The following is a 12,489-nucleotide window of genomic DNA, read 5'->3' on the forward strand; positions in this document are numbered from 1 at the left end:
TTAATGAAGGTACGGTGTTTTAATGAACGTCTATTTAAATGTCATGGCAGAGTTGCAAAAAAAAAAAAAAACATTAAAAAAGTTTTTTTCAAAGTGGCAGTCAGTCTTTAATAATAGCAAAGAAATGCTTCGTTCAAGTCAAATCCTTCACACGACAGCAAAAATAAAACTGACCGATCAATTCAAACAATGTCTATGGCAGGTCAAACAGGAACCTTTAAAATACAACCAAGGATCTTATTTTTATTTTATTTTTTTCCTCTTTCAGAAATGTTAACTACACAATTAAAGGTTTATACTGATCAAAACATACAGAGTGAAGTAGTTCCACTGGAGACAACTCAAACAAGATTAGTGTCTGATAGAAACATAACATTCATTTTACAATAAAAATATCTGCACAAAAACACCCCCCCCAAAAAAGAAAAAACAAAAAAAAAGGGTAACGCAAAAAAATATAAATGTTTGCTTTTCATCTTTTTAACACAGTCACAAATCACACAGCTGTGGCAACAAATCTCTTTAAAAATTTACAGAACTGAAAGGTAAGGATACCCACCCGCGACCCCCTCCCTCCCGTTAGACTTGATTGTGTTCATTTTTAAGAGCGATACTGCGATTACAAACGGATTCCCGACTGAACAAAAGCTGCACATCAAATCTTGGATATCAAGACTATCAAAAAAGGCACAAACAGACAGGTTGCACAAAGAACTCAGCAGAAGCTTTTTTTATACAACTAATCCCAGTAAGGTTTCCAGTGCCCTTAACGTTTTTAACCCCTCACCCACCCCCCAAAAAAAGACTATCTACAGGCAAGTCAAGTCCCAGCAGGCACCTCGGATTACAAGTCCCATCCCAACTACTGTAGAAGCAAGTGCATTTCATAACCGTGTGACAGACGGGTGTGTACAGCGAGTGTGAGGAGCACTGGGACAGACGAGTCTTTGACCTCGCGTTCAGAGTCTGCTCAGGCGAAATTTTACAGAGTGCAAAAAAACGATCATTTCTGCCATGAAGGTTTGGTCATTTCAGATGTCAACAGATGAGATAAATCTCCGTCGACAGAGCCAATGAAACCATTTTTCAAATCAAAAGTTAAATTTGATCTGAATGTGTTTATTTGCTGTTAATACTTTATTTTACAGGTCTCTTATTTCTTAATTTTTTAATGTTTCCTGGAGAGAACTGTGTAATTTAATGGAAAATAGAGTTTAAAAGAGCTTCCTTGAAAGGACATCATTAATTAATTACTGGAAACTAGGGACGGTAACAATTAATGACAATCAATTAATCGATCTTTAAATTGAACACGTGAAATTGAATCTATTAATCGATAGGCTGTGCAATGCTGTTAAAGGATGTGTAATATGTTTCCATGAGCTTTGACTGAGACGAAAAACATGGTATTGTGTAAAATAAGCAACCTTTTTTTCTCAAATAATCATTTATCAACGGTTAATTTTACCAATAACAGATTAAATAAAGTGCTTACAATTTGAAACTATTTCCTCACGGACCCCTGAGGGTCCCCGGACCCTTGGTTGAGAAACACTGACCTAAACGACTCTCTACATCAGCTTATTTTAGCAATTAATTAATTTGATGATGTTCACTTAAACACTAAGGATGCAACAATTAGCTGATTAAATAAATTGTCAAGAATAATTTATCATTTAAGTCATTTATGAAGGTAAAATGTTAATTTGCCTGTTATGGCTTCTCAAAAATATGAGAACTTGCTGTTTTTCTCTGTTTCATATCATCAACCTTCTGTCTCTGAGTTTTGGTGTGATGGTGGGATAAAAAAAAAGGTCATCTGGGAACGTGTGATGGGCATTTTCACTATTTTCTGACATTTCTTTTAGAGTTTTTGGTCTAAACTCGACATCAAATGATGATTAAATTGGTTACAGCTCTATTGCTCACTCTTAAATCTTTTTACGAATATTGACAGTTTACAGGCCTGTAAAACACTGAAAACAAGCTCATATTTTTCATCAGGCTAGCTGTCTTTCTTTGATAATTACAGAATAATGTAGCTGACGCCTGGCTGCAGACGTGCGTCCGAACATCGTAACATCACTGTTTGGTGTTGACTGATTGTGGCTTGAGTGCGTTTCAGCCGAGCGTGAGCTTCCTCTCTGAGCCACTTCTCAGTTTCACTTTAACATCATTTATCGAGAATTTTAGAAAAACTCACATTTTAAGTGTGGCTCTTTGGCTCTGTCCACTGTGATTTCATTCGACCGGAGCAGCTCTGCCCTCGAGAGAAATGTTTGTGCGACTCAAACTTGCTTTTTGACATGTTTGCAAATGTAGAATAAGAAAAGTTCGCTCATCTTCTGTTAGAGACATAAAATTAACGAGTTCACAGCTCGCCCCCCATACTTTTGTCACAGATGATATAAATCTCAATCGAAGCAGCTCCGTAGTTCTGAAACTGTCTCATTTTATATTTAAATCTATAATTTTTTTTACTTTAAGTGCCAGCAGAGAAGAATCCATTCAGGTAGATTTAGATTTTAATCTACTTTAGTGTCGTAAATAATACTTTGTTTCATTCATTAGGTCACTCACAGGTCGACGGAGGAGCTTTTAGTTTGAAGCTGCAGCACAGTAACCCACAGTAAAGATCGAGAGGCGTTACCGTGATTACATTTGAGGCCCACTTGTAAACGAAGCGAAAGGACAGCCGTTAAACGCTGCAGTGCTACTCCAACGAAATGACACGGTTGGCTGATGAAGCCACCGAAGCTTCTGGCTTGTTTGTTTGTTTTTTTCCCTCCAAAGTTTCCACATATATAATCTTAAAAGTCTTACTTCCTTCTGCTTGAAATAAAATCTTCAAATTCAACAGTCTTTAATCAGCAGTTACTGACAAGAGGTGAAAACATGGTCTTGACTTTTGCTGCTGCTTCTTTTTTTTTGTTTTTGTAGTTGTACTGCAGTTGTCGGCGGAAACTGCCAACTGTTATCAGTGTGAAAATGTGCAATTTAAAGCATTTTTTTTTTTACAACGGACACAATGTAAAACCTGATCTGTTAGGTTTGAGTATTATTTCAACTGTATCATGTCTGGATCCCATTTTTCAGGTTAAGGAAACAACAGGTTTTGTCGTTTCTGTGTAATTGGTATAAATACAGATATATGGTTATTCTCCTATTTGCAACCACAACAAGACGTCTCAGCATGCAAGATGGAGTTTGGCTAGGGAGACTGAAATCTGTTAACTGAAATTAAATAAGAAAAAACAGACAAAGAAAATGCTGGAGCAAAAGAAACAGGACAAAAAGCACCATGTGATTGGGAAGTGTGATATACCACAAAAAGGTAGAACAGAAAGAGCCTGGGCGCTCTCCCGGCGGATCTGCCCGGCTTGTGTGGCACTTAACATCGTCGTCTTTGTATACAGAGCTTATAACAGTCATGCAAAGGGCACAGTATTATTCTAACAAGGCGGCAAGAGAGAGATTCACAGAGACTGAAGAAGTTAAAAGAAAAATAAACAGGAAGAAAAAGGAGGCACGACAACAGACGGAAAAACAAGTTTTGTGTGACTTCTTGTCCTGACGCAGTAAATTTCCTCGTACAGACTTGTGTGAAATAAACAGACTTTTCCTTTCGGTTTCTCGCGGCTAAGGCAGAAATCGATGGTGAAATCGTTCAATGCACTTGGTAATTTGGTGCATTTGTACACAACTTGACATTTCACTGAAGCCATGAGAAATGAAAACGGGCATTTTTTTGTGTTTAATAAAAACAAAAAGGATTCACCTTCTATCATCTTTCCTTTAACATAATTTAAGACTCTTTGGGCTATGTATATATATATTTATATTTATATGTATATATTTTGCATTTGGGCCTTCTGTGTGTGTGTGTGTGTGTGTGTGTGTGTGTGTGTGTGTGTGTGTGTGTGTGTGTGTGTGTGTGTGTGTGTTAAGGATTAAAATAGGTCTTTGTTAAAATATACATCCTCAACACCAAGTGATGGCTTTTGGCCCTCGAAGTGTGTGGCTGATTATGTGATTTCATTGCATAAATCAGTTGATTTAATTCAGGTTTTTTCTTTCTTTGAAGAGAGAAAAAGATAAAGATCAAGGTGTCCCTTGTAACAGTGCGACAAAGGTTAGAAAATTCAAAAGACCCCTTTTTATCACGATGGATGATTCTTAGAAGTAATCTACCGTTGTTTGTGCAGTGTAGGCAGAGATGTAACCACGACAGTTGCACCGAGAAAAAAAACAAAAAACACAACAGCTAGGTCTTGAATAGGAAAAGCCAGAGCCAAACGCCTTTGAGACACACAAAAAATTGTTTATCTTGGCTTAAAACACAAAATCAACCCCCCCAAACTGTAAGCTGTGATGCTGAACCTCCTCCCCCCCTCACCTCCGAGAGAGAGAGAAGAGAGAGAAGAGATAAAAAGAAAGAAGGACCAGAAAATGATTGATTGATTGATTCCTGACGCCATTCCTGAGCAAAGTGGACTTGACGAGTGAGACCCAAGGAATCCAGGTGATGTGGACAAAAGAAGAGAAAATAAAAAACAAAAAAAATATATATCACAGCAACAGTGTGGAGGCGAGGAGGAGCAGTGGCAACGCAGAAGCCAGTCCACAGAAACATCTGCAGGGAGAAGACACAGCGGCCACGTGAGAGCTGTCACAGATCTGCTTTCCCTCTTGATTTTACGTCATTTTTGTTTTTCACTTTCCCATTAAACCTGGTTCAATATCACTTTTCTTGTGCTACATTTAGATGCTTCTAACTAGCTATTTAACCCTTTTAAACCTGAGCAAATTGGTTTCATGTCCTCCAAAAAATGCTACAAAAAAGGCAATAACCAGTTTGGGAAAGAAATGTCCCACAAATTGCAATAAATTGGTAAAAGGTGATGAAGAAAATGAACCGAAAATTAGTTTTTAAAAGTAGACAGTTAGAAAATTATGTTATATTTATAAATAATTTAATAAATAATTATATATTTAAAGCTGTATTAGAGAAAAAAAATGTTGTTTTTTTTTTAAATTTTCTGCATTGTTTTGCTAATTTTCTTGGTTGTTTTTTATTTTATTGATTTTTTTATTTTTTGCTTTCTTTTTCAGGCAATTTTACTGTCACTTTTTACTAATTTCTTGCTATTTTTGGGCAATGTGTTAAATTGCATATTGCCTTCTCCCAATTTTTCTGAAAGAATTCAAACCGATCTGCTCAGGTTTCAAAAGCTTTAAGGATTATCGTGCATCCCTACAAGAAACGTTTGCTGATGGTTTGTGTTGTTGTTGGCTTTGGGTTAAGGTATTTTGCTCTTTCAGCATCGTTGTGTTGTTAATGTGCTAACTGGCATCGAAACTATCTTCTGGTTTTCCCTTTTGAATGATGATTACAGATGACCGCCGTCTGCAGGTATGGAGACCTATTTTGTCTCACGCAGGTGCAGAACGTTCGTGCTAGTTGGCTGCGGTCTTTGAAGGGTGTTTATGTGCAACTTTTTGGCCGAGAAACAGCAACACGAGACGACGCAGCTGGGATTTTTTTTCACCTTATCTGGGCCTTAGGGTAACGAAAAACACAACTCTCATTCAGCGATTGTACACTTAAAAAACATACTTGTTCAATTTATGTCAGTATATTTCCCTAAACCCAAAACACTGGACCTTAAAATAATTACAGTTGGTTAAAAAAAGAAAAAAGAATCTGACTTCACACTTAAAAAAAAACAAACCCGATACTATCTTTTTAACATCGCCTCTTCTAATGTAAAGCACAAAGTTTGAGTGACAGGTGACCACCACCAAGACGCAGGTGCAGTGCAGAAACACCACAGCAACGATGTTTTTTGTCATTAAAACTTAAAATATTGACTTACAAATTTCATGCAAGAACATCACATTCATTTAATAAAGCATTTACAATTATTGTAATTAAAGCATACGTTTCTTTGATTGTTATGTGTTATGTGAGCACAGTCGCAATGTTACTGCAGCCACAAGCTGCTAATGATCGACTTATAGATACATTCACAGAAGTTAGAGAGTGAAATAAGAAAATGTGAAAATGCATTTTAAACTAAAGTTGCACAAACTGCAGAGAGCAGCTTTTGTGCTGCTCTAATTTGGGAGATGTCACACTCCTGTTCCTTTTCAGTAGACTCATGTTATGCATCGAAATGCTGCAGAGAGGAAACACAGTAATTACATGTGCTAGCACACAGCGGATAATGGGCCATAAAGTGTAGCAGTGATGGTTATTATCACAACAAGAGGCCTGTCGAGGAGCAGCTGGTGGCGAGCAGAGATCAGCGGGCGAGAGACACATCTGAGTGTCGTTAGTGTGGGAAATGACAACTTAATCTCCTTTTTGACCGTTTTTAATAATTATATACTATCCCTCCAGTATTGATTGGTTTGTTTGTGATCAAAGTTTTCTTTTATTGACATTGTTGGTCCCTTAAGTGATATTTTTATTCCATCTTTTTTCTGCAGTTTTGCCTTTTAGACACTGATTTTATGTATTGTTGTCACTCATTTCAAGAATGACCTGTTCACAGAAATGTGCAGTACGATTAATGTCAATAAAAGAAAAGTTTGATCACAAAAAAAAAATGTCGGCCCCTTAAAGTTATAGTGGATGTACAGTCAGTGTATTACGTACAGCCGCTGGCGGTCGGCCCGCTCCAAGTTTGTAAAAACAGATATCAACCCAAATGTATTTGAACCACTTTAAAAAAAGGCCATTTTTGAGCAATTCTACATCAAGGTGTGGCACATTTAAGTGCCATAAAACCCGCTATTTTCTTCTGCCTTTAGATCAAAATTCCATGAATTATGTCTGCTTAAAAATGTCATAGTTGTTTAAAAGAAGAACAGGGTTGAATTATTTTTGGATATGTTGCTCTCAAAGTTAGATGCCAGTGCTGCTTTTAGAAAAAAACATGAAAAGACAAGCTCAAACAGAGTAATAAATTTAAATAAAGTATACAAAATGAAAATAAAAAACTTTGCACTTTTTAACATAAATTTCTTTTCTTTTTTTTACCTTAATTTTATTCTATTTCTCCTTATTTTCAGGTTATTTTCTGTTAACTGTTTTTTACTTACTAATTTCTTGCAAGTTTTTTGGGCCATGTCTTGTGAAGTTGCTTGCTGTCTCCCAAATATTTTGTAAGAACTCAAACCAGTTTGCTCAGGTTTCAAAGGGTTAAAAAAAAATCATGATACAATTTTCAACACAATTTGCTGATTCAAGATTCAACGGACCGCATGAAGCTATTCAAAAACCGAAATGGTTTTTGAGCAATTCTCCATCAAGGTGCTCAGGTGTGCCACTTTTAGGCGCCATTAAAGTTACCATCTTCATCTGCCTTTAGAGCAAACTGCCATCAACTACGTCTCTTTAAAAACATCACAGCTGTTTAAAGGAAGAATATGGCGACTTTATTTTTGGAAATGTTACTCTCAAAGTTGCCAGTCCTGCCTCTAGAAAAAAAAACGTAAATACAAGCACTAACGAGTGTGTAGGACCTTTTCAAGTTTTGCTTTGGCTGCAAACTGACAGCAATAAAGTTTAATTACACTTGGTGCTGTACCTTTGAAGCACACGTTCACATGGATTGTTTTTAAAGTGGTTTATCCTGGAGAAGAACTCTACTTCAAACTCCACAAAAGCAAAATTTTAATCTATATTACAGTGCACTGTGAGAGGTCTTTGCTTTGGCTCTTAAGTGGCGAGTTGTTAAATTTACCCCAAACGAGAATCAGTAGTTTTTACAGCCACTCACTCGCAGTTTTAGTGGTTAAAGTAGTTTTCATGATGGACTCTCAACTGTGCTGCATTTTCAAAGCAGAGGCGGGGACGAGGATCACACTTGAAAAGCTGGTTGTTTCAAGACTTCAGTAGTTAAACTGTTCTGTACCTGCAGCTCTGAACACTGTCCCTCTCTGAAGTTCACCTCACCTGGACTGCAGATGATGTGGGCTTACCTGTGTGAGATGTTAAGACCTAAAGCCGGGCTGGAAACGTGCAGTTTCTTCAAAGATGAGCTCCTTCAGTGTCTCTTTGGGTAGGTCATCCAGCTCCATGTCAAACTTGAACGGGGCCTCGGCAACGGGCTGCACAGGGGAGCAGAGAAGACGTTTGTGTAAATGTGCAACGAAAAACTTTTGTTGTTGATCCCAGTCAGCGTTTCACAACAAAGCGGCTAAATCGAATGCACCAACAAGCCTTTGAAAACCTGTGCAATTTGGTTTGATTTCTTTTGAAAACATGGTGGAAAAATGGAAACTTGGCAAAAAAAAGCCCACGAATTGCAATCAATGTGTAAAAACCTAAAAATGTGTTTTGAATAAGAGGAGAGGATTCTTAGAAAATGATCACAAAAGGGAAAAAGTTTATCTTGCTAATTGTAAAATTTTTATTTTAAATTTATTTAATGTATAATTTTTTTTTAAATGTTGTTTTCCTGTTTTTGTTTGGGTTTTTTTTTAACCTTTTTTTTCTTATAGGGCTGCAACTAATGATTATTCTGATAATCGATTAATTGGTCAATTATTTTTTTGATTAATCAGATTTTTTAAAAATATAAATAATAATAAAATAAGCATTTTTTTCTCCCATCACTTTGTTCGAAAAACAGATTATCATTGACAACAGTGCTAAACTGCAGCGCATAAACATCCCTGAGCTGTCAAAATAATAACTATTAATTAAATATGAAACAATTCAAAAACTAAATGCTGACAGTTTTTGATTCGTTGTTGCAGCCCTACTTTTTAAAATGTATTTAGTTTGAACTTTTATTTACTATTTTCCTGCAAATCGATATAATTTGCTAAGATGGCAAAAAAAACCCTTTAAAACCTTGATATCTTGAATCCCAAAAAATTACATATCGTCATGAAAAACAGGCTGACATGTAACAGCCCGAGACGACTGTCTCACCTCATCTGTGGGGTCGTAATACTGCTCCAGGTAAGGGTGCGCCAGGGCCTCCTCCACCTCGATCCTCTTGTGAGGGTTAAAGGTCAACATCTTGTCCAAAAGGTCCAGAGCTGCAACATAAAGAGGAGAAGATTCAACATGATTCAGAAACAACAATGAGCCTGTATGTCCAGTGGAGGGAGCCATCGCATCCTGCATGCTGCAGAAATGCATCACTGACTCCGAAAATTCAGAGCTGTCTGAGAGGAGTCTGTTGAGCTGCTGCATGTTTAACCCTTTGAAACCTCGATTGACAGCCATTTAGATTTGCTGTGTTCAGCAGTCTTTCGCAAGCTATTTAACCCTTTGAATCCTGAGCAAATTGGCATAATTTATTTGGAAAAAAAAAAGCAATGACAAGCAGAAATGTGCCACAAAATTCAGGAAATTAGTAAAAAGTGACAAGAAAATGGGAGGGGTGTGCAGGGTTGATTAATTTTTTTTTTATTTAAGGGAAAAAATGTCCAGAAAGTAATATGTACAATGACTATATTTTACCATTTTGAAAATTGTTAGGGGAAATAAAATCTTTAACTTTTTTTACTAATAACTTAATAGTTTTTGACCATGACTTGTTCCCCATGTTTTTGAAAGAAATCAAACCAATTTGCTCAGGTTTCAAAGGGTTAACAATTACCAATGAGAGGCAAAGCAGGATAAAGGCTCATTGCTCTTCAACCTTCTCATCCACAAAACATTTCCTCTTGCTCTGCTTGACTGCTGTGGTGATGGGCAAAACAGTTTGTCTCTTTGCTACCTGCAGCTTCTTCATAAAATTAATTTCTGTCCCAAAATTGTTCAGCTGTGAAATTTCTCCGTTGTCTGCAGCACAGTCGCTAAAAGATGAATAATTTCTATATATTCCATGAAAAGTGTTTGTCAATGCAGAGTTTGTCAAAGTCCTGACCTTTGGGATCGGCGTTGGGGAAGAGGCGATTCCACGGCACTTTGCAGCGCAGAGGCAGCGACAAAAGGTAGTTTCTGGCCTTAATGTTGATGATGCAGTTGAGATCCTCCTGAGAGGGAGAACCCAGGATCCCTGAGGGACGAACAGAAGATTAAAAACGAGAATTACTTTCTGATTCAGACATTAGGCAACTCAAAATGAAACACACTGTCTGCTGATTTACACAGCCACTGCTTAAAGTTTTTAGTAGCAGTCTGAAAGCACAACACAATGACAGATGGGGGACGCAATATGTGGTCTAGCACCAAGACACCAAAAGCACAACTTTATAAATGAATATTAACAGCTACAGAATCTATGGACAGACACCAAGAGGTTGTTTCTGCTGACAGAGTGTGAAAGTTTGATTCAAGTCTAAAACTGTTAAATCTTTTCATGCAGACTGAACCAACACTGGATTTTTCTCCACTTAGAGGAAAACATAAATTGACACCATGACATACTCATGATATAGTGTGTGTATATATATATATATAATTAAGAGAAAGAGAGAGAGATGGGCTTTATATATATATATTATTCTTTGTTTTCCATTTTAATATTAGCTGATTTTAACTATCAGCTATATAAGCACAATTATTTCACCGGTAAAAAATGCTTCCTCTCCTAATTTACACTCAATATTATTGATTTAGAACATAATTACTATTAAATACAATATAATTAAATACAGTATAACCAAAGAACATATTTAAGATTTGACTGGAATAAAACTCTAAAATCTTCTGTAAAACGTTTTGAAACAATCTTTCTTCTTGTCAAAAAAAATTAATAATTAAAAATAATTTATAAATATATTTATGTAACACAATTATTAAAATAAATACATTTAGTTCTCTTAACATTTTTTTCCTTTTTTCTAACAATTTTTTAATTGTTCTTTGTCACCTTTTACTTCTTTTTTGCAATTCAGTGAACATTTCTTGCCAAGTTGCGCATTGCCTTTTTTCCCCATGTTTTTCAAAAGAAATCAATTTGCTCTGCTATCAAAGGTTTTAATGCTTATGAATGACAATGAAGTGATGTTGATCCAGGTGTCAAAGGGTTAAAAAACAACAGTACAGTATCACATAAATCGCAAGAACACTGCGCATCAAGAGAATTATTACCCAAAATGTGGTTAAGTTGATCCAAGTAGTGCTTCCCGGGAAAGATTGGCCTGTTGGACAACATCTCAGCGAGGATGCAACCCACCGACCAAATGTCTATGGACTTGGTGTAGCCCTGAAAGTGAGGAGCACGAAGACACGGTCATGACAATTTTTCAACTATGTCATACATAACATGATTGCAAACTGTGTTAAGTTAAATTTAACTGGGTCCAGTTAGATATTAAGGCCTTAATTATGGCAGTGTTAGAGCTAATTCTTCTAATTCTTTAAATCATTTAGATTATCTGCAGAATTTTGAATGCAAAGTTTATTAATAATATTGAAATGAACTTTAATGCAACTGATGAAATCAAATTCAGTGTTGCCAACGAAAGGTCGAAAAAAATATACTGCACCAGCATAGTTAAAGTTCTTTCCCAGCATCTTTAATTTGAATATAAATGCAGGGACTAGGATTTCAAACAAAAGTTTAAACCAAAAGTATTCTGGCCATATATTGAATTCCAAACAGCTGAAATACCAGAGGCACAGGCACAGCATGACATATCTGCTGCAGCAGAGGCAGGTGTCCATTATGATCAACTGAAACTGCAAACCTGGCTGAAGCCTGCACTCTACAACTCTATTCTCTCATCTATTTTTTCTCTTCCTGCAGCTACAAGCCCCTCCCACAGGTAAAACCTACACAAAGCTGTGCAAATACGAGTACAATGTGCTAAAATGATCAAAATAAATACCTCATTGCATCAGAGGTAACGCCACACAGCAGAGCAACCTCGTGTGTTTTTATATTTCACATTATATTAATATAATCAGTGCATCCTGTGGTTAAAATCCTAATTTATATCATAATTTCTAACTTCACAAAATGCACACAGTGAATCTGGCACCCTACGCTACAAAGACGGAGTCTGTGTAGCAGGTAATAAATCCTGCTCGCCCGGCAACGCCTGTGACGCACACATTTCAGGTGTAACTTGGCAAAACAAGGAAAAAAATCCTCAAAATATTCACCCATCTGTTTTATTATTCACATATCAACATGTCTACAGCAGGTGAGGACACTCACCTTGGAGTTGAGCATAATCTCGGGTGCTCGGTACCAACGAGTGGCGACGTACTCTGTTAGGAAACCGGTGTGATCGTGGTCAGGATCAGCCACACGAGCCAAACCAAAATCACAGATCTGCAGAGAGACGAGTGACAAGTTGGTTAGTGACTGCAACGATAGAGGATACAAGATCTAAATAAGCTGGTAGTTATTTCATTCACAACTTAAAAACCCTTTCCAGGTTAGTTATGCTATTCAGAGCCTTTACAGAAAGATGACAGTTTGTACTTGTCAGTTTATTATTTTTTAAAAAATATTTCTTTATTATTTTACTTTGTGCTGTTATCCTACCACTAACCTCTTATCTACAGAT

The 12,489-nt window shown here is 36.7% G+C and overlaps 1 protein-coding gene across 1 annotated transcript in view; it reads right to left on the reverse strand.

The window, feature by feature from the left end:
• mapk1 (mitogen-activated protein kinase 1) overlaps positions 1-12,489 on the reverse strand; it is a 36,691-nt gene continuing 24,202 nt past the window's right edge. Inside the window, exons 4-9 of the mRNA XM_042488066.2 lie at positions 12,135-12,251; positions 11,063-11,177; positions 9,894-10,025; positions 8,948-9,057; positions 7,990-8,118; positions 1-4,633 (exon numbers count right to left, since the gene is read on the reverse strand). Coding sequence (XP_042344000.1) covers positions 8,002-8,118; positions 8,948-9,057; positions 9,894-10,025; positions 11,063-11,177; positions 12,135-12,251 — 591 coding nt within the window. The 3' untranslated portion in view covers positions 1-4,633; positions 7,990-8,001. The remainder of the gene's footprint in view (positions 4,634-7,989; positions 8,119-8,947; positions 9,058-9,893; positions 10,026-11,062; positions 11,178-12,134; positions 12,252-12,489) is intronic.

The sequence above is a fragment of the Plectropomus leopardus genome, chromosome 4 (genome assembly GCF_026936395.1).
Source record: "Plectropomus leopardus strain MGB_pleo_1.0 chromosome 4, ASM2693639v1, whole genome shotgun sequence".
Classification (NCBI taxonomy): Eukaryota; Metazoa; Chordata; class Actinopteri; order Perciformes; family Serranidae; genus Plectropomus; species Plectropomus leopardus.